Genomic DNA, 21,857 nt, shown 5'->3' on the forward strand with positions numbered 1-21,857 from the left:
GAGCAACTATGTGCTGGGCACTGGTTTAGGCACCAGGGATGTGTAATTAAATTATGTACATTGTCTTCAAGGAGCTCACAATCAGTGGTCACAAAACAACGGCCGTTAACTGAAGAGTGGCTAGCTCTTTCTCCAAGCAGGGAATGTCTTTCTTTCTCATAACCTCTCCCTATTCCGGAAGCAGGCCTATGCTGACTTCTCCCACTGCCCACTGTCTTCCTCAGCTCAGCTGCTGTAACAAAACACTAAGCCAGGACTCCTTCTGGCTTACAAACAACACAAGTCTCAAGGTTCTGGAGGCTGGAAGTCCAAGGTCAATGGGTGTGGCAAGTTCATGTCTGGTGAGAGCTGCACCAGCCCTATTCATGAGAGCTCCCTCTGGGGACCCAGTCACCTCCCAATACCGTCACAGTGGGGATTTAGGATTTCAATTTATGATTTTGCGGGGGTCAGGGGTTACCGGGGATTAAATCAAGGGGAAGTGCTTAACCACTGAGCCACATCCCCAAGCCCTATTTTGTATTTTATTTAGAGACAGGGTCTCACTGAGTTGCTTAGCGCCTTACCATTGCTAAGGCTGGCTTTGAACTTGCAATCCTCCTGCCTCAATCTCCCAAGCCACTGAGATTACAGGCATGCGCCACTGTGCCTGGCTCAACATATGAATTTTGCGTGGATAATCAGACCCTAGCACCACCACCCTGGTAAACATTTTATGGGAACAGAAGCCCAGTATAGCACTTTGGTACAGTTTTCTAGTCTCAATTTCTGGTGCATAAATGTCTTCTCTTTTAAAACTCAGTAAACTCTCTGAGGATGGGACACCTGGTTTTGTTTCTTTTGTGTCCCCCACCTTCAAGCACGCAGCATCTGTTCATAAATAGGCATTCCAAGGGAACCTTTCCAACCTTCCGATCAACAGCCCCTGACGGAGGACCATTGCTGAGGGCGCACTTCACGGTTTGAAGCAATTTTCCTCACTGTTAAGAGCGCTGTTATCAGAAACCAACTGTGATGACAATTTATGATCATACACTTCCAAACCAAAAACACAGTTCGCAGCTGAGGAAACGCTGGGGGAAGTGGGTGGGTGGATGGTGGTCCTTCCTTCAGCTCTCCCATGGGGACAGAGAGGCCATGGACCCCTCCCACGGGGTCCCACCTACCCTCTAAAAAAGAGAGCCAAGACTCTGAGAGCTCTCCTGCAGCAAGAGCCTACCTGCCTCTCGAGGAAGTGACCAGCATCTTGGTTTGGTGTTTCTCGTTCCACCACATGTGACACACATGTGACATATGATGCATAGGGCCACAAATGACTACTTTGGGGAGAACACCAACGCACAGTAGGAGTCACGTCTAATCCCACAAGGGAAGACTACCACATCGTCACACCCTGTCTTGGGTGGGTGGTTAGATCATGATTTAATAATACAGCGTCAGCACACACGCAGGGCTGTGTTGGGGAATTATTACTTCAGGGTCCATAATTATCTAACCTGAGTTGAAGCTGACCACTGACAGAATGGGCATCAAATCTACACTCCAGAGTTTCCCAAATGTTGAACCAACTTCCACTTCCCTAACACGATTCTTGTACCGTTCCTAGGACCCCTTTTTAGTTTTTGGAGGGGGCGAGTTAGTGTAAAATTCCCAAATCTTTAAGCTCAGTGTGAGCTGTCTCCAGCTGGTTTGGTCAAGGTTCTCAGACTCCCTGTGACATACTTTACAGGCACAAGCATGGTGGACCTCTGAGCCTTTGTTCTCACAGTCCCTCAGCCTCAAACTCCCGCCCCACCTCCATTCCTTTGTTATTCATCTTTTAAGACTCAGTGGAGACTTTCATCATCCTCTTTGTGGGTCCTGTGTCCCTGGGATAAGAGACCCTTCTGCATTATCGCCACACGATACTGACACTTTGTGTTGAGATGCCCATCTGTCGCCCCTTTATCAGTTCCTTAAAGGCAGAGACCAGATTTACCCATCACTGTAGCCTGATGCCTGGCACGATGCCTATGGCAGACGAGCCAGTTAGCAAGTGTTTCAGAGTCCGAAGTGAAATGCTAGGATTTAAATGAAACCCACAAGACCCGGTGATCAGACCCCATCTGTTTACCTGGGCAAACCTGCCCATCAGTGGAATCCCTGCCGCCCTGAGGCTGTTTCCAGTGATAGCACTTTCTCATCTGGGAGAGATTACACATTGCCCTGAAAACACAACCGAAGCGGCCCCTTGGAAGATGGAAACATCCAAATATATAGTTGCACACAATGATAAATGTGAACTGTGAGAGATTCAAGTCATACAGAAATATACAAAGAAGAAAAGAAGAATCACCTGAAACTCCACAACAGAGAAACTGCCACTGTTGAAGTTCTGGTGGATGGACAGCCTTTCAAGCTTTTCCTTTATGCACGGACACAGAATTTTGCATACGTTTTTTAAAAAGAAAATGTGCAACAAGCAAGATATGCTGTGGAAAGGTCCTCTCTTCACTTATATAATAATTCCTAACAGTGGCACTACTGGAGCAAAAGACATGCTCATTTAAATGTGTGATATATAAGTTACTATTCTGTGCCCCAGAAATTTTGTTCTGGTTTGACATTTCCCCATTGTGACACAAGACAGATACTCAGTCCTGCCCAATTAGAGGCTAACAAAATGTTTTGCTTTATTTCTGTTTGGGGGGATTTGGTGTGGTTTACTATACGATTGAGAAGTTGAGTATATTTTCCATGTGTTTATTGGCCTTTTTATATTTTTTTTCTTTTTTTGAAGTGCTTGGTCACAGATTTTTGTCCGTATTCCAATCTGATTGCTCTTTCCTTACAGTATTGTGAAGGGCCTTTTTAAATATTTATTTTATTTAAATATTTTATTTGTCCTGCAAATATTATTCTCAGTTTGACCTCTGTCTTTTAACCTAGTTTATGGAGGTTTGTTTTTTTGCCGTGCAGAGATTCAAGACTTTTATGTAGCCCAATTTATCAAATCTTTTTCTATTTCTATTGGATTTTGCATCATTATGAAGAAAACATTTTGTAACCTAAAAAGCATTGACCTGTATTTTTTAAATATTTTTTTTAGTGTTAGTTGGATACAATACCTTTATTTTATTTATTTATTTTTATGTGGTACTGAGGATAGAACCCAGAGTCTCACATGTAATAAGTGAGTGCTCTACTGCTGAGCTACAACCCCAGCCCCATTATCTGTATTTTTAAAGTACTTTCACAATTTCACATTTTCCAGTTAAAATTTTAGATTCATATAAAACAATTCTAACATGATGGGCTACATGGAGAAATTCAACTATAATAACATGAATAACCAAATGTTTATTTTTTCTTTTTAAATTAATCAATCTATTTATGTATTTATTTCAGGGAATTGAACCCAGGGGCACCCTACCTCTTTTATTTTTTATTTTAGGACAGGGTCTCACTAAGTTGTTCCAGACCTCACTAAATTGCTGTTGCTGGCTTTGAATTTGTGATCCTCCTGCCTCAGCCTCCTGAGTGCTGGGATTACAGGCGTGCACCAAATATTTTTAAAGAATAAAATGTGAGTTGAAATAGTACCTAATTTGTCTTTTTATTTCAGTTGGTTACAGATGCATTTTTTCCAATTATAATCACAGGGGTATCATCTGTTCCATCCTGGCCTCTTTATGGTGTTTTAAAAGAAATAAATGTCCTTACTTCGACAAACATCCTCACTCTGCCTGACACACCCAAATATAGAAAAATGCTGGGTTATATCCCCCCCTACTCTTTTGTACTGATTTAAAAACAAAAATAAAGTTTGTTCATCTTTATGGTGGTGATTTTTTAAATCCACGTTTCCACAGAAATATGGATAATATTATATCCATGACTATGTGATATATCTTAAGTCATATTCTTTGTTCTTTTGGTTGAAAGACACATGCTTTACACAGAACAAAATCCAGTCTAGGTCAAAGAAAGAGCCAACCATTGAAACACAAATCTCTTAAAATCCAAAATAAAAAGATTGTGTGATTGTGTGATAACTGGCAAATTATTTTAAGTTTGGAGAATTATATATCTGCCAGAAACACATGAAGCACTTCCCCAAGTTTGATCAGGGAAGACCGATCAACCACTTTCAGAAGCTGCGAGGAGATAGATCAGAGGCCCATGCGTCCTCAGGCCTCAAGGGTGACGGTAATAATAGCAAATGGCCTCACTGGGTGCTTCTCATCTGCTGCCAAGTTGCATTCTAAGGCTTGACGAGATAACGTGAGTTTCACAACAGTCCTTCAAAGACAAGCAAGTACTAGTAGTTCCCACAGTGTACAGATGGGGGAAACTGAGGCAGAGAGAGGCTCAGTAATTTGCCAAGACTACATGTTAGTGAGTAGCTCGGCCAGGATTTGAAACCAATCTGCCAGATTCCGGAACTGTGCGGTTACCATGACACTGCGTTTCAGGTCAAACATAGCCTTAATTACCATAAGAGAGTCTCCAGACATCCTTATTTAAGAGCTGAGGCTGAGCTCAAGCAGCTAGTTAACAATTACTTCCCAAAGAGTCCTGAGAAAAGAGTGGTTCAGATATGGCACCTATAGGGCTCTTGCTCCTAAGGGGTTATCTTCCTTAGGCATGAACCACCGCCTCAATTCTAGCCACAATTTTACTTTTTTATTGAATTGGGATGCTTCTTAGCTTCAGTTTCCTCTTCTACCAAGTGGGGAAAATACTGATAATAACTGCATATGAGAAGCCTTACAAACTGTAACGTATGAGTCTAACTGTGGTGGTTTTGATTTTTGTTGTTTTTATGGCACTGAGCATTGAACCCAGGGGTGCTCTGCCACTGAGCTACAACCCCGGCCCTTTGTTACTTTGAGATAGGATCTCATTAAGTTATTCTGGTTGGTCTTGAACTTGTGATCCTCCTGCCTCAGTCTCCTGAGCAGCTGGGATAATAAATGTTTGCCACTGCACCTGGCTAATAGTTGTGTTTTGGATGCTGTGTAAAAATTCAGGGGCAAAAGAAACAGCCAGGTTTCAAGCCCCTGGTGCAGAAGGCAGGGGTTCTGCTGGTCCCCACAGAGCAGACCTGCGGCTTCAATGAGGCTTGAACGTGCCTGCTGGGCACGGAGGGGTGGAGGCTGCCAGGCAGGTGCTCATGGCAGAGCGGGTCCTTTCTGTCACACCAGCCAGGATTCCAGGAAGCAGCCTCTGTTTTGAATTTCTGAATTCTGTGATGTCACCCAGGAGAAAATAACTCGAGGAGAACTGCTATGGGTAAAGAAACCTCCCACCTCCACTCTTCTGGTAAGTCTCTTTTTTAGAACTTCCCCCAGCACCGAGCAAGCCCTGCCCACAGCTCCAGTCCTCTGTGCCTTTCACTGAATGATGTGAGAGGGCTGGAGGCGCCCAGCAGCTCCTCCACCGGCTTCTCCAGGGTCAAGTTCACTTCCTTCTGCCTGAGGACATCAAGCAGCTACAGACACATGAGGCCCCTGAGGGCAAGAAAGCAATGGAAGGAAACCCCAAGGGGCTCCCTGGGTCTCTCAGGTGCCACCATGATCCTCAGGACTCAGAGGCCCCCTCATCTTGCAGTCAGGTGCCTGGCAGCAATGAGTGACAAAGGTATCTGCCACTAATAGAACATGACCCTGAGTGGCAAATGAAGGAAAAGCGGCCCTTGGATTTTTTTCTTTTTTTAATTCAGAATGCATAGAGCATTTTTTGACTGTGTTAGAAAACTCTTCAAAGTAGAAACATGTACTAGCTTTAACTCAGCTAGACCAAACTGGACCAAAGCAGCCACCTGCATGGTGTATATTTTATGGTGGTCCAGGGCACAAGGGTGAAGATGGCAGTGCATTTGGGCAAATATCCTTACAACTAATGCTGGAGTGCTCAGTACCCGGCACCAGGCCTGTCTAGGCACCCTGTCCTATAAACTCGTTGGCCCTCCAGTAGGCTCCACATGGTGAATGCTGCTGTTATCTCCATATTCTGGATGTGAATCAAGTTACTTGTCAAAGACAAGATAAGCACTGGTGGGCAGGAATCAGAGCCTGGCTGGTAAGACCAGAACTGACAGCCCTCGGCTGCATGCTCCCATACACGCCTCCTCTTTCCCATTGAAGCAAGCACCCATCAGAGTGGCCAGGGGGAGGAAGGGCTGTGTCTGTGTCAGACACTGGGCTAAGGGTTCAACTTAGAAAATGCAGTTAAAACCCTTGGCCAAAGTGGACTGGCTATGGTTTCACGAGGCCCCTGTATACTTCTGACCATTAAGAGCTTGGTGAGGCTCAGCTGAAGACATTGTGGAGTCCTCATTTTTTTTGTACCATGGAGTGAATCCAGGGGTGCTTAACCACTAAGCTACATCCCCAGCCCTTTTTTATATTTTTATTTGGAGACAGGGTCTCACTAAGTTTCTGAGAGCCTCACTAAGTTGCTTTGAACTCGAAATCCTCCTGCCTCAGCCTCCTGAGCCATTGGGATCAGAGGAGTGAGTCTACCACCAGGCCTGGCTCCTCACTTATTTTGACTAAAAGTTTTTCAGTTTTTAGGACTATGATGTAGCCCTATTACAAACCCACCAACACTTCTCCTGCACTTAGAGCTCTTTACCATCCCTTAGACTCCTAAAAACAAAAAAGAAAGATTTTTTGGAATGAAGATTCCCTTTCTAACCTTAGGGGAATAACAACCTCAGAAGCCAGTGGAAGGTTTCCCACTTGGCAAAAAAGAAAAAAAGAAAATTCCATTAGAGATGGCTAACAAATGCTATTAGCACCAAGAAGATCTAGTTAGAGAGCTTTGCCCCTTCTCATGGGACAAGTCACCTCCCAATCCCTGCCACCTGTCCTCCCTCTCCCAAAAGAAATACTATGTGGGTTCTGTTCTATTCTATCTGTACTGGGAATTGAACCCAGGGACACGCTACCACTGAACTACGTCTCCAGCCCTCTTTATATTTTATTTTGAGACAGTGTCTCACTAAGTTATAGAGGCTAGCCCCCAACTTGTGATCCTCCTGCCTTGGCTCCCAGAGTTGCTGGGATGAGCCTGGCATGAGTTACATTTTAATATTTCTGGTAGCCACATTGAATAAAAGCAGGAGAAATTAATTTTAAAACACTTTTACCTAACCCAACATATTCAAATTACTATTTTGCCAATAATGAAATCAATAGCAAAATTATTAATAAAATCTTTCACGTTCTTTTTCATATTAAATGTTCATTAGTATGAAATTTAAAACTGCCCTTTACACTTACAGCCCATCCCCATTTGGACTAGCCACACATACCTAATAGCTACCGTACTGAACAGCAGACACCATTTTCTGTTACTGTCTTGCACATATAGGTATCTTTAATCTTCCTTTTATGCAATGAGAAATTATTGGAGGAATAAACACTGAACTATTATTTGCCTATGACTGCATTCAATTTTTAAGTATGTCTGATGTATTTTCTCATTTAATCTTCACTACAACCCTGTGAAATAGGTCCCTAGAGAAATTTTAGGTGGGTAGCAGATTGGCATAATGCCATGTCTCTCTCTTTCTCACACACACACGCATGCAGGCGCGTGCACACACGTCCACATCCCTGTTGTGAATTCTCAGTTTATGTCCAGCCAAGGATGGGAACTTAACTGAAGCTACATAGCAATATAAAACTCAAGTGATAGATTACAGCCAAATTCTTGCTGGCTTTCCTGCTGCTCAGTCTTGCACTACCATTCCAAAAGAATTTATTATAGTAATCCAGGCACCTACTTCATGGGGGTGTTTATACACATCAGACTCACTTAGTCCTTAAACCAAACTGTGCAGCACTTGAGGTCACCATGGTCATAAGCAGGCACTGGTATGGTCTGTGCCCAACACGATTCCTGAGCAGGTCCTCTGCTTCCTGCTCCCTGGCCTTCTGGGAACCCTGGGTCCTCTCAAGATCACAAAGCCCCTGCCACACAGGGGATCACCAGTTCACTAAGAGAGATTACACACAGAAATAAATGCTTCAAACAAAATGAGACTACAAAAAAGGTATTTTAGGATGGCAGGAAAGAGAAATTTCTGCAGGTATCAGAATTCTAAGGTTTTATACAAGAGTCTGCATTTGGAAAATGCAGCAGGATTTAAGAGATGAAGGCAGGAGAAAGGCCCATGTCAAGCAGAGGTCACCATGTCCTGAAAGGCCTGGAGCACAGAGGTGTGGGATGAGGTCACAGGGGTGAGTCGTGGAGTCTGGCTGGAAGAACAGAGCATGAACCGTGGCTGGCAAAGTGCATATGAGCCACCTTCCGAGGTCCTGAGTGTTGACAAATGACATGGGATTTTACTAGAGAAGATTAGGCACAAAGTTCTGGAGCAGAAGATTCAACACCAGTGGAGGCATACTTTAGAAAAAGCAACCTAACTGTGGTGCAAAAACACAACAACAACAACCACAACAACCAAAAATCTGCAGTTAACAACAGCAAAGAAACAAATAACAAAGAAGACTAAGGACAGACAGTTCCAAGGACCCTGGAATCCTCTGGGTGAGGGGCTACAGCCACCTGATCAACCGCAGTGATCAGAAAAGTGACACTAGAAGAAGAGGGTAAGATTCACGAGATCTGGGAACAGACAAGAGCCAGAGTGACTACATTACTGGAAGAATAGAAATAGAAAAGGCACAAATAGGAAAGTCAAAGTGTGAGTTTCTTTCCCTTGCAGATACCCTGAGAGCTCAGGATCTCAGGTTTTGACATGTTAATTTCCCCACTAAGGCCTGAATCCACCCTATACCCCTACTTTAGTCGGCTCAGTGAATGACTGTCGAAAGAAACCCAATACAATTTGGCTCCCTTAGAACTTGCTTAACTAGTTCATGATAACTTGTTCAACTGTTGGTCATTTATTTTTTTGCAAGCTGGTCTTGGCAACCTGCTCAGCTGTCCTCTGAATGACCTATCCAGATCTGCTGACCACTGTTCACATCTGCCCTGACCACTAAGGGGAGGAAAATTCCAATATGGAGATGAGCCTTTTAGCCAGGATCTGACTTTTGAAAGGGTCACGGTACGTTAAAGCAGAAGTTGAAACCTGAAATCCTTTATGCTTGAACATTGAAAATGTGTAGGTTAATATCAGTGATAAAATTCCTTATCAAAGAACTCCTAAATTCTTTGAAATCTAGGAGTCAGGATCAAAATTCAGATACACCATGATTTCTGCCAGGTGAGGTTATGCACACCTGTAATCCCAGACAGGAAGATAGCAAGTTCGAGGCCAGCCTGGGCAACTTAGCCAGAGCCTGTCTCAAAATGAAAAATAAAAAGATCTGGGGGCATAGCTCAGTAGTAGAGTGCCCTGGGTTCAATCCCCAGTACTACCAAAAAAAAAAAAAAGATGCCCATTTGTCACTTAATCCTCAATGGCGGAATTTTCTACATAATTCTGTCACACACATTTGGAGTGGTTTGTCTCCTAAATAACCCAAACATCATGGAGATCAAACTGCTTCACAAAAACAGAAATTACTATTTGTATAAAGACACTGAGCCTCAAAGCTCTCCAGTTTGTGTCTTTGGAAACTATGAATTAACACCTTTAGGAAAAGAATCTACTACGGGCTGATACTAACTCTCAGAGACACTTGATTGCCATCTCCAATAAGCCACCCTTCACAGATCCTGTCAAATCTTCAACAACAGGTTGTAATAACATTTTCAAAACATTTTTAAAAGTGAATGAGACCATTCTAATCAGTGAAAAATATGCCCTGGTTGGAATAAAACCCAGTCACAGGGCTGTAATTACCTTTCCCCAAGGGTACGGAACCCTATGTAAAGATGGCTCCCCAAACTCCTTCCCTCCTCGGGGATGGAGTGCCTCTGTGCTCCCTCGGCTGGTCTCATGACTTGCTTTGACCGATAGAATGCAGCAAAAATGACATTTTTGGACTTTCCAGCTCAGGTCTTAAGTGGCCTGATAGTCTCCACTTCCTCTTAGATGACAGTGGCCATGTGAAAAGTTTGTCTACCCAGCTGGGAAGAGAGGTCTTGCAGACAGAGGCCAGAAGCTATGGTGGACAGCTGAGTCCAGCTGAGATCCCAGCTAAATGCAGCTGCATGACTGAGCCCAGGAGAGAAGAGCAGATGAACCCCAGCCATCGCACAGAATCATGAGAAATAAGACGCCAGGACTGTTTCAAACCTTCTGGTCATTTATTATTCTATCAAAGATCACCAGAGCAATGGGTAACCATAAAGACGAGCCAGACGTATCATTCATCTGCTACCATCTGGAATCATCTTGGGATTCTGCAAATGTCTCCTTGCAAACTAATTTAAGTAAAGTAACACAGGCAGGACCTTCTCTTGTCATATTTAAACTCAAGCAGACAGTAACATCTAGAGTCCTGGCACTTAATCTTGACATTGTATTCCATCAATTCTACCCTCAGAACCCTGGTAAAGCTAGAAAAAAAAGTCTTTCTTGACTGGTGAAGCTCTGTTCACCTTTATTTAACACCATATTACAAACTTGCATATATTTATGTTAGACTAATAAGATAATGATGCTAAGTAAGTATTGTGGAGATGAAGAATATTAAGCAGAGGACCAAAGTGCACCTATGGGTACAGACTATATGGAGCCACAGAGACAGCAATGACAAGGCAGGTTTGGAGGAGATGGTTTAGCCCCAGTTCTTACTCTCCTCCCTATGTCCACACCCTGTGCCATGAATGTGCCGTGGTCAGAGTATACTTTTCTGCCTCTTGACCTTGGGCTTGTTTGTGTGACCTGCTTTGGCTGGCAAAATATGGGTGTGAGTGACAGCAAGCTGGCTCTAAGCCACATTTACAAAGCTTCACGTGTGTGGCTTGCACTCCTGCCTTTCTTTAAGGGAAGGAATGCCCTCAGTTCACTGCTCCTAGAACTAGGAAAATAAGAGGGAAGTGGGTCAGTGCCACCCCAGCTAGCCCACCAACTCATAATACGACCAAGAAAGAAATGCTTACTGTCTAATGTCACTGAGATCTTATGGTAGTCTAATACTCAGCCAAGTTGACTAATATAGCATCCTTTATCAGATGCTAACATCTGCAAGATGCTTACGGTTCACTAGAACAACAGAGTCTTCCCGGCTATGTGATTGTGACTAAATTAGGAAATAGGTGGTTAGGTGTTCTCATCACTAAGCAGACTGTAAGCACAATATCTCTATTATCACCAAATCTTGTTCTTAGAGTCTAAGTTATCCTTCTCAAGATTACAATTTGGCATTTAAAGTTCTCTCTTTTTTTAAAGTATTTTTTAGTTGTTGATGGACTTTTTGTATTTTTTATTTATATATGGTGCTGAGAATCAAACCCAGTGCCTCATGCATGCTAGGCAAGTGTGCTAGCCCTGAGCCATAACCCCAGCCCGCATTTGAAGTTCTCTATTTAACCCTCAGTTCTCTCCCACTTATTCTTTACATTCCGTGCAAACTGGATTATTATAATTCTTGAATACACCTCACATGACTTCTAGCCTTTCCTCATCTAGGTTCCTCCTGTGCCCTTCATCCAGCAGGGTTAGATTCCCTCAGCCCTTGAAGGCCAGGTTCAGATGTTGCCACCAAGAAAGCTACTCTGATGCTGCCGTCTCAGCAGGGCTGCCAGTACTCTGTCCCCCATCCTTATCTTTCCCTCTTCTGGTACATGGTGTGTTCTGCCTCACAACACGTCCTTATCTTCTCATGAAGTCCCACATAGCACGGTTCAGGATTATTTACCTCTGTAATCTCGATGGCATGTAGCATTACACCTAGTACACAGCATTAAAGAATGAGTGACCAACAGGAGATGACTGGGCATCGGGAAACAACATCAATAAAGGTGGCTGAGTGTGCTAGTGCACACCTGTAACCCCAGTGACAAGGGAGCCAGCCTCAGCAACTTAGTGAGGTCCTGGGTAACTTGGCAAGACCCTGTTTCTCAAGATAAAAAAAACAAAAAGGGCTGGGGATGTGGCTTAGTTGTTAAGTGCCCTTGGATTCAATCCCTGATACAAAAAAGAAAGAAAAAGAAAAAGAAAAGACAGGTGGATACAAATCTGAGAGAGAGAGAGAGAGAGCGAGAGACTGTCACTTAATAGACAGGCAACCTTCAACCAGCTAGCATATCTGTGTTTCAAGCTCCAGATATGCAAAACGGATGGCACATATTTCACAGGATTGTTGTGAAAATTCAACATGAAAATGAATGTAAATGCCTCCCGGGTCTGACATATGGTGGCAGCCCCAGACATAGGAGCGCTATCACAAAAATGATATTGACACAGAGGCCTCACATGGAAGCTAAATCTAACAGATCCCTGATGTTAGATTATTTTCTCTTAAAAGTTAAGCATTTGAGAGTGACAGTAATGACTCCAGTTCCAATTAGCTGTTTTCCCAGAAACCACGGTTTCAGCAACCCGGATTCTAGTTTTATTAAGATGCGCATACATACGTTATTTTTTCTATAGGCAGTCACCAAGAGGGGCAAATGTGTCCCAGCCAGCAAATGCATCTCCTTAAAACAACAGAATAAAATCTACCTTCTCATTCAGACTACTCCATTTACATAAAGCATTAGCTCTTAAATAGCATTCCAATTCTTCATAGAGGACCAGAACGGTTACAATGGACTAAAAGCTACAGCCCGTACAAGCAACGGAATTGTCTGACAGTGACCGAGTGATGCAACTCAATGCAAACATTATCTCAATGAGGTTCCTTATCCAGCAAGAGATGAAGAGGGGTTTTTATAAGTAAAAGGGCCACGTGAATGTCAAGTGGTAGATATTATTGGTAAAGTCGTTCAGCAAAAACTGCTTCTCTGACTTCTAGGGCCTGGAATTGTGTACACGTATCCATACTTCATCAGAGAAGTAATTGATGATTCCAGGGGCAAACTCAAGATCAGGAAACTCAAGAGGCTGTAAGTGGGCAGGCAGGTAACTGATGAGTAGCCTGGGCTTGGTGTGCTTCTGCAGGCAAGGGTGAGCACTTCACTGGGTGCCCCAGGCTGACTGGAAGGACAATTGCTACCCCACCCGCTGAATGTCACCTCAAGGAGTGAAGACACAGGGTTGCAAGAGCTTCTGAACATATTTGGGGTTTTATGAGAAACATCCTGATTTTTAAGGTGGAGGAGGAAGCAAAGAAAATATATTCGTGGCCAGATGTATACTTGGCAGTTTGTGACCTTTGCACTAGATATCATGAGGGCAATTTGAATTATCATAGAGAAGTTAAAAAATGACTACAAATTCATCGCCTGTGTATTTTAGAATATGAAAACATGTAATTCACTCCATTAACCCTGAAACACCCCTCCCTCCCTCGTTTATAAATCCTCACTCATTCCCTTTTTGGACTTTTCAGTCTTACAGTTCTTCCCCACGAGGACATTCGATGGCTGCTGTCCTATGCTCCTGTTTAAATCCTATTGGTTCTTCAGAACTCGATCTAAATGCTAACTCCTGCAAAAGACCTCCATGATCTCCGCAAAGCCCCTATTAATCATGATGTGTGGTCAGGAAATAGAAGGTCTGTGTTGATTTTGGGTCTTGTCACCCCTTCAACCCAACGGCATAAGACTCCCATGGCTACCGCTGTTCACCATCACCAAAGTGAAAGGCCTAGAACCAGCCATCAGGGTTGCCGTGTGATAGCACTCACCGCCAAACGCGTCTCCGTTCTGGTAGCTCTTCCCTTTCTGGGCTTCCTCTTCATTTTGAACAGTGGCAACATGCTTGGCGGAGGCACAGCCCATAGTCTCATTCGGTCAGCTTCAGCCGGGCTGAACTGCAAATCATCTCTACAGACACGGGGACATTTTTTTTTTCTTTAAACACGAAGAAAATCCACCTTCTGCTGAGTCGGTCAAGATGTGCGCACCTGCGAGAGAAGAGAGTTAGATTAGCCAGGGAGACTCCAGCAAAACCTGTGGGGTGGAACGGCTCTGAGCGTGTGACCTGTGACATGCTAGGACTCATGCAGAAGCCTGTGGCGCCAGTTGTCAGGACGTGGCGCTGAAGAACAGAATCCCAGTGTCCTGTTCTCAATTGATTCCCACTTAGAAAGCAAGATCGGAGGACACTCCCCCCTCCCCCAGGGGTGAAGTTTTAGGAGAGCTATAAGAAATACATATTTATTTACACAAGTAAGTATTTGAGCACTACTACTTGCCACACATGCACGCCATGTATGTATAGGTTGGCTGAGGCTCTGGAACCTTCAGAGTAGGCAAAGCTCGTTCCTGAGACCCAGCCAGTGCAGGGGGCTGAGAACGGCTTTTCCTCTCCCTCATCCTCCCCCCCAGGCCACTGTCTTCTCAGCCCCTCAAAGTTTTCCGGGAGGAAGTAGCTGTCCTGCTCGGAATGAAACAGGGTCTGGTTTACACCTTTCTCACTGGGGCTGAAAATAGTTCAGTATTTTATTTTACCGGAGGTGACACTTTTGGAGGAAGGAGATGGGACAAGGTCTTAAAATTACTTTGGACGATGTTCTGCTTAGCTGTCTGAAGGTTTGGAGGATCGAGCAGAAAATGCAGGGATAGGAAGAAAGGCAAACAGCTGTCCACCCCTGGAAGGGCCTCTACTGGCCTCTCACGAAGGCGTACAGAGCACTTAGGATACACCATGAAGGAGTTGATGCTCAGGCCAGCTGAGTGATTCAGCCTTCCCCTGCCCCACCCAGCGAGCCGTCAGAACCCTCAGCGTCTGCAGAGCTCACCATGACCATTGTTGCTTTCTATTTTCCCTCCTTTTTACCCAACCATCGCAGTCCTGTAGGTGATCTACTCCAGCCCTGTCCACTCCTTCACCTCCACCCATCCCACTGGGACACAGGCCTCGCCTGAACCCCTGGCCTCCTTTAGCCTCCATCAGCACCGGCACCCGCTGCTGGCTATGAAGGGCCCATGCTCCTGGGGCTCACAGACAGCGCTACCAAGTGTGGCTAGGAGCTTCCCACAGGGGCCGACCCTACGCCCTCCTGCCTAGAGCACTCAGAGCATCCACAGATCAGGAAACCCAATCATTTAAACCATAAAACCTCAGCAAAGAGGATTTTTCAAATTAGCCTAGTGCATCCAATACCTGAACTTAGATACAAAGGTAATGATCTTAAATTAAGCCAAATGTAAACTGCAATAAATACCAACTGTAAAATTATAGTCTGAATAATTCTTCAACTTTATCATTGGTTATGTGACATCATTAATAGGAAGTAGAGGGTTGGGCGGGGGAGAAATTTTATAAACCCAGAAGCATTTATCTCTTTATACTTAGGTAACTCCACGTTAATAAATTTCTTTTCTCCTTTATGGTGGTATGGGAAATTGAACTCAGGAACATCCTACCACTGAGCTATATTCTCAGCCCTTTTTATTTATTTTGAAACAGGGCCTTGCTAAGTTGTTGAGGTAGACCCTCCTGCCTCAGCCTCCTGAGTCGCGGTATTATAGGCATACACCATCAGATTCGGCTCACATTTTCATCTTTTTAACACTAAATGAAATCCAGGCCTATAGGTAGGCGTGCACACACACACACACACACACAATTATTTAGCAGTAATATCTTTGAAAGTTATAGTCTTTCTATTTGTTTATTCATTTGTTCTATTTGTTCATTCTATTTGTTTATTCATCCTGGTGTGCAGAGCTCAGGAGTCTGACGGGAGAGAGACGCGACCCAGTGCAGTGTCATAGGTGCTGTGATAAAGGTTTCACAAAGCCCTCAGAACTCAAAACAGCAGACCACACCATGACTGGGTGGAGTCAGGAACTGGAAAGAGGAAGTGGGTGTTTTTTGGGGTCTTAGAGGTTTGGTAAAAGTTCATCAGCCTGTTGGGACCGTGGCAACAGGTGGGTGGCAGGACCCTTCTGAGCAAGAGCCTGTTTGTGTGTGTGTGTGCTTATTTTAGGAGGGGTCACTTGGGGGATGGGAAGAGGCCGGACCGTGGGCTCTTCACTCTTTGTGAAGAGCCTGGAGAAAGCCTCACTGCCCTCATCCCAGCTTCATAAACCAGGCCCAGGGGGTCTTTCTGATCCAAATCTGCACACACGGTGAGAAATAGTGCATGAGTGTGGAAATCCATTCTGCCCACCTGTCTCAGTTCCTGAAGAAGCATCCCTGAGTATGGGAGGGATGGGAGAAGGGACTGGGCTTCAAGGTAGGAGGAGGGTCAAGCCCTCCTAACAGGAGGCTGCGAAGGGCCGGCACTGTGAGGCACTGTGATTCTGCTGCCGTTGCTCTGTGCACACCCGGTGGGCACTTTCCCTCCTCTGTCTCACCTCCAGCATCATCAGGGGAGGTCACAGGTGTGGGCTCCCAGGCAGGAGGAGCCTCACTGTCCCAAAAGAAAGCGTGAGGAAGCAACCTCACATGTCCACAGGGAGGGGGCCAAGTGAGAGGGCAAACCTGGCCTGGCCCCACTCTCGGCTGCTACCTCTTTAGACTAAAAACAGAAGCAAGAAGGGTTTTCAGAAGGAAGAGACAGTTCACAGCCACCCTCTCTGGTAGTCTTCTCCCTCTTCCTCATTCCAGTTTCATATTTGAAATGTCATGTTTCTCAGTTATCCAAGAAGTATAGTCACCTCACCTTCCTCCTTGGGGGATGAGTTTCAAGACCCCAAGTGGATGCCAGAGAGTACCAAACAAGGTGAACTATGTTTAATTTCCAAATCAGACACAGTAAGACATTAACAGAAATAACGATAAAATAGAACCATTGTAATAAGATGATATGATAATTAAATGAACATAGTGTCCCTTGAAAGAGTCAAGACCAATGTTAATATTTTTGTTGACTCCTAGTGACATCAACTGTGGAAAGTGAAACTGCAGACAAGAAGTTAAACTGCCAACGTCAAAGAGTTTAAGATGAATTATCCTGTGCTACTTTTGAAAAGCATTCCACAATGTTTCTTCTGTGTCCAAAAGTTTTGTTTATAACAACAACAACAACAACAACAAAAACTTATTGGAATTGAAAAAGTCGACATCACATGAAAATCAAATACATTCAAGAAGGCTAACAAAAAGAAAACTTAAGAATTTTAGTTGCTCATGGCACATGCCTGTAATCTCAGGTACTCGGGAGGCTGAGGCAGGAAAATTGCAAGTTTAGAGGCCAGACTGGACAATTTAGGGAGACCCCATCTCAAAATAAAAATGACTGGGGTATAGCTCAGTGGTGGAGCTCCCCTGGGTTCAATCTCTGGTACCACACACACATAAAAAGACTGCCTCTGTTATTCAAGTATTGGGGTAAAGGTCATGTTAACAAGCAGATTCGACACAGTTTATATCCAATGAAAACAAAATTACTTAGGAAGTTTAATTAGATAGGTTCTTGTTTTGTTTTGCTTTGCTTTGTTTTTGTTTTTTTGAGACAGGCTCTAGCTATGTTTCACAGCTGGCCACAAACTTCTGAGCTCAAGAGATCCTGTCTCAGCCTCCAGAGCGGCTTCGAGCGTAGGCGGGCACAGCCATTCCTGGCCATGTTTGCATGTTTTAAAGAGAACTATTGTTCAATCTGAGCTTTCTCCAAGTCATAAGCAGGTGTAGATTTTGTTTCTGGAACAACTACACTACATGTCTTACAATAATTAATTTAAGAGTGATATTTTCAAGTCTTATAAGTTCATCAGAAATATATTTTAATTATGAACCTATTTGAAGGTGCTAACTATGAAGTCACCTGTAGGGCAGGAGAGCACCAATTCATCAAATTAATCCTGGATCACTGAGGCAAGTTTTTTTTACAATGTTCCTTAGATCGTGTACATAAACACAGTTATTTAATCAAGAGGTATTTGTTGAAAACTACTAAGTGCCAGATGTGTTTGTATACAGGTATTAGGTTTACAGTAGTAAACAGACAGGAGTTCATATTCTCTCCATAGAGATGAACTCCCAGAGAAGGAGATAATTAGGAAGACCAGCTTCGCAGCCAAGTGGTCCAGTTACCCCAGGTTAAATAGAGGATGCCAGGGCATTCGCTCCCCAGGCACCTGACTTGGCTTTGGGAAAAGGAGTGACAATAGATGTCCGGTTTGAGACCCAACCCCAGTTAAAGACATAGCACTAAAACACCCTTGAACTGCATCTCTTCGTGGACTGAGGCAACGTCAAGGTTTCCTTCCCCACCCCCCAAATTTCTTTCCACTTAACCTCAACCCACTGAGACCTGCTTACAGAATTTCAGAATTCTGAGCACAATCATCTCTGCTCAGAAAAGGGTCCCTTCAGTTAAGCTCTGTTTTTTGTATGTTGTTTTGCTTTTTAGCTTCCACTTTTCCATTAGCATCTAGGGTGTTCTCTCCCCTCCCCCTCCCCCTTCTCCTCTATTCATTTTTCCTCTTAGAAACCACAGCACTTAGGTGCGGTTGAGGGTGCTCCGGGCGCTCACGCAGAGACCACAATATTGAGCCTCTGGGAGAATCTCATTTTCACATATTGTTATTAACAGTCTGCTATTTTTCTAGTTGCAGATTACAGTGTGAAAATTAAACTGAAGCATCTCTTTGATGTTCTAAAATGAAGTTTCACTGAGGATGATTTTTTTTTAAGCTAAAGAATCTAGCAATAGGACCATCAGGCACCTCTAAAAACATGAGATTCAATTAATTACTCAGGGCTTTGTGTAAAACCCTCCCCATGGGGTTGTGTCCACGTTATCCTGCAGCAAGTATAATCCACAACACCACAAGCTCACCAAACGCGATGCCGTCTTTATAAGCTATCTGTCCTTCTTTGGATAAAATAAATCAGCAAAATTAGAATCCGATTCAAATCCAAAAACAGATTTTAAAAATGTGCAGACAGGCAAGTGCATCCTTCTTCTCCTTATACCATGCCATAAGCCTCTTTAAGTGTCCTATGGGGAATGTTCCAGAATGTTCTGTGTTACACCACAGGAAGGTCTCTCTCCCCAAGTCTATTACTTTCAAATGAATACGTTCTTTTCTTTTTTCCTTTTTTTTTTTTTTTTTTTTTGGTACGAGGGATTGAATTCAGGGGCCCTAAACCACAGAGCCACATCCCCTGCCCTTTTTTATATTTTTATTTAGAGTCAGGTCTCCATGAGTTGCTTAGAACTTCACTAAGTTGCTTAGGCTGGTTTTGAACTCCAGATACTCCTGCCTCAGCATCACTGGGATTAGGAGCATGCGCCGCCATACCTGGCTACAATGTCTCTCTTCCTTACGTTAAGTTTTGAACCATAAGTATGGTTTCATCCCCAAACCCACTTTTATAAGACTGGGAAGAAATCAAATAAGCCATGTCTACTTTTGAGAAAAACGAAAGCAACATCTGACCTTTTATTATTATTATTATTTTTAAAAAACAGAGGCTACAGGAAAATATTTCTGTTTACATAATATCATGAGTAATTTCACTCTCCACTAATTAAAGACTTCTTGCATTTTGGATAAAAAAAGGCAAAAATATTTTAGACACTTTCCTTGTCAAAAATGGCACTTGCAAAAAAACCCCCCAAAAATTACAGTGATAAACTCCAAAAAGAAATCCCAGGCCAGAAAGAACATGAATTCACGACGTGGGGTTGCAGGGACTGGAGGGAAGTCCTTCCTGTTAGCTGGCAGTAACTGGCATCACCGCACATCTGCTCCTCGCCTTGCACTTATTTGGTGGCAATGGGTACACAGAGAGCTATGAAGTCGGCAGTTAAGAAAAGAAGGGAGCTGCATTATTAATAGATCAGGAGCAAAGTGCCCCCTTTCTACTGCTGATTAAAAAGGGAAATCAAAACAAGGCGACATCTAAAAACTCCTTTCTTTTACTGAAGAAAGAGCCAACATCTAAGCTCCATAAAGAAAAAAAAATTATATATATATATATATATATATATATATATATATATATATATATATAACACTAATCAGTCTGTTTGCCCATCTGCTTTGCTTCGCTATAATGAGTGTTAATACAGCAGCCCACTGGGGGGAAGAAGAAAGGAAGCTTAAAAGTGATTTCTAATCTTGAAGCTTTGGTATCCTTGGGCTACTGTTAACACCATTTCACATTTCATTGTGAACATTAAAAATAATACATACCTGGATGTCACGTTTGACATGAGGATAATCTGGGAAAGCCAAACCTTCCTGTGTGCCTGCAGTTACTGACATCGTGGTGCACCGGCTCCTGGCCTCGCACTCTTTTGGTGGCATGACAGGCGACAATATGCTATTAACTGCAAGGATTTGTGGGTATGGACTTCTGCTGCTTTATGGGAAAACTCGCAATTCTGCAAATAATGATTGCACAGAGGTGTCCCTCAGAAATGTGACAGTAATAAATACTATGTAAGAGGACACACTGGTGCTGGGAGATGTGGGAGCAAAGAGACACTGAGTCAAGTGGAATGACCACTGGAGTGGGCAGGAGAGTACCAAGCTCCGACCTGACCCTTCACACACCTGCCTTGGGACAAAGCTCTTGGCCTCTTGCTTGGATTTTTATGCCCAGCCTGAATAAAGCAATCAAATTTTTCCAGAAGCCCTAAAGGGCCTGAAAGTTATTACCAATGATGTTTTGGCCTGAGAATGTTGATTTCAACTGTGAGTGAGCTGGAAACAGAACAAAGCTCAGCTCCCTATTTCCTCTTTTCTAACCTTCCTTTAATGAATAAAATTAACAATGTTTCTTTAAGGGAATTGGTTAGAAGGTTTGTGGAATAACTGTTCTTCAAGCTAAGGATTTCAGAGTTGTGTGCCATTACCTTGCACCTTATTTGGGGGTTACCTGTACATGTACACAGAAATTTGTCTAGGGGATATTATTTCTGAGGAGGTGAAGGAGGAAAACATCAGCTCCTGATTCAACCACACACCCACAGCAGTGTGGATCTACGCAGAAAAAAATGTGTGGCTTCTCAGCAGCGGCAGCCAATGGCAGATACTCTTTGACTTCAAGTTCTTTTTCTTCTAACACTTTCAAGACCAAGTGTTTGTAGGAAGTTGTCAACTTGTGTGTGTGGGAACCTTCTATACCCTGGGCTTTTACTAGAAGAACCTACGACTGGGATTTTTGTGACAGCCATGCTGTTGGTTCCCCACGTCACCTGGGACAAATCCATGGGATCTCCTTGTCAGGAACCACCATGTGTCTCCCCTCCTTTTTTGGATTGTTTAGAACATCTAAGTCTATGATGAATGCTCTGAAAAGCACTTCCATGTGCAAGGCCACGTTCTGTGAGTACATCCCCAGGCCAGGACATCCCCATCAGACCGTCTGCGTCCACACTGGGTGAAACCCACCTGCCCAGAGGGTCTCAAAGGTAGGTCTGCTGGCCTAACCCAAGCACACCCAGAAGCAGATGGAGAAAATGAGAGAAAATACATGCAAAGGAAGAATGAGAAATCAAGAAGCGAGTGGAAATTGAAAGTAGAATAAGTATGAATTACTAAAACAAAAAACAAACAACAACAAAAAAAAGCCACACATTTTGATTTGAATCAAAGCAAATAAGCCATGGTCCTTTCAGATTGGCCAGTGACCATCCAGGGCAATCCATGTGTTGAAATCTAAAGAACAGGTATAATTCCTGACCTTGATGGGCTAGCATCTGGATAGGGCTCACAGATCAATAATGTGATAAAATAAAATTCCAATGACTAGTGTAAGCTGCAAGGAACAAGGCATCAGAAGCATTCTTGAGAGTCAGGAGATATTTCAAGCTAATTTAAATAGTGCTGCCCCAACTATATTTTATGCCCCAAGAGGTGAAGAATGCCCAGCAATGTAGTGTTGTTAGCAGAGCCTCAGAAGCATTTGCTGATGGCGAGGACAGCAAAGATGCGCT

The 21,857-nt window shown here is 43.6% G+C and overlaps 1 protein-coding gene across 1 annotated transcript in view; it reads right to left on the bottom strand.

The window, feature by feature from the left end:
- C12H1orf21 (chromosome 12 C1orf21 homolog) overlaps positions 1-21,857 on the bottom strand; it is a 211,764-nt gene that overhangs the window by 116,755 nt on the left and 73,152 nt on the right. Inside the window, exon 2 of the mRNA XM_027935032.2 lies at positions 13,701-13,919. Coding sequence (XP_027790833.1) covers positions 13,701-13,794 — 94 coding nt within the window. The 5' untranslated portion in view covers positions 13,795-13,919. The remainder of the gene's footprint in view (positions 1-13,700; positions 13,920-21,857) is intronic.

The sequence above is a fragment of the Marmota flaviventris genome, chromosome 12, assembly GCF_047511675.1.
Source record: "Marmota flaviventris isolate mMarFla1 chromosome 12, mMarFla1.hap1, whole genome shotgun sequence".
In the NCBI taxonomy this organism is placed as follows: domain Eukaryota; kingdom Metazoa; phylum Chordata; class Mammalia; order Rodentia; family Sciuridae; genus Marmota; species Marmota flaviventris.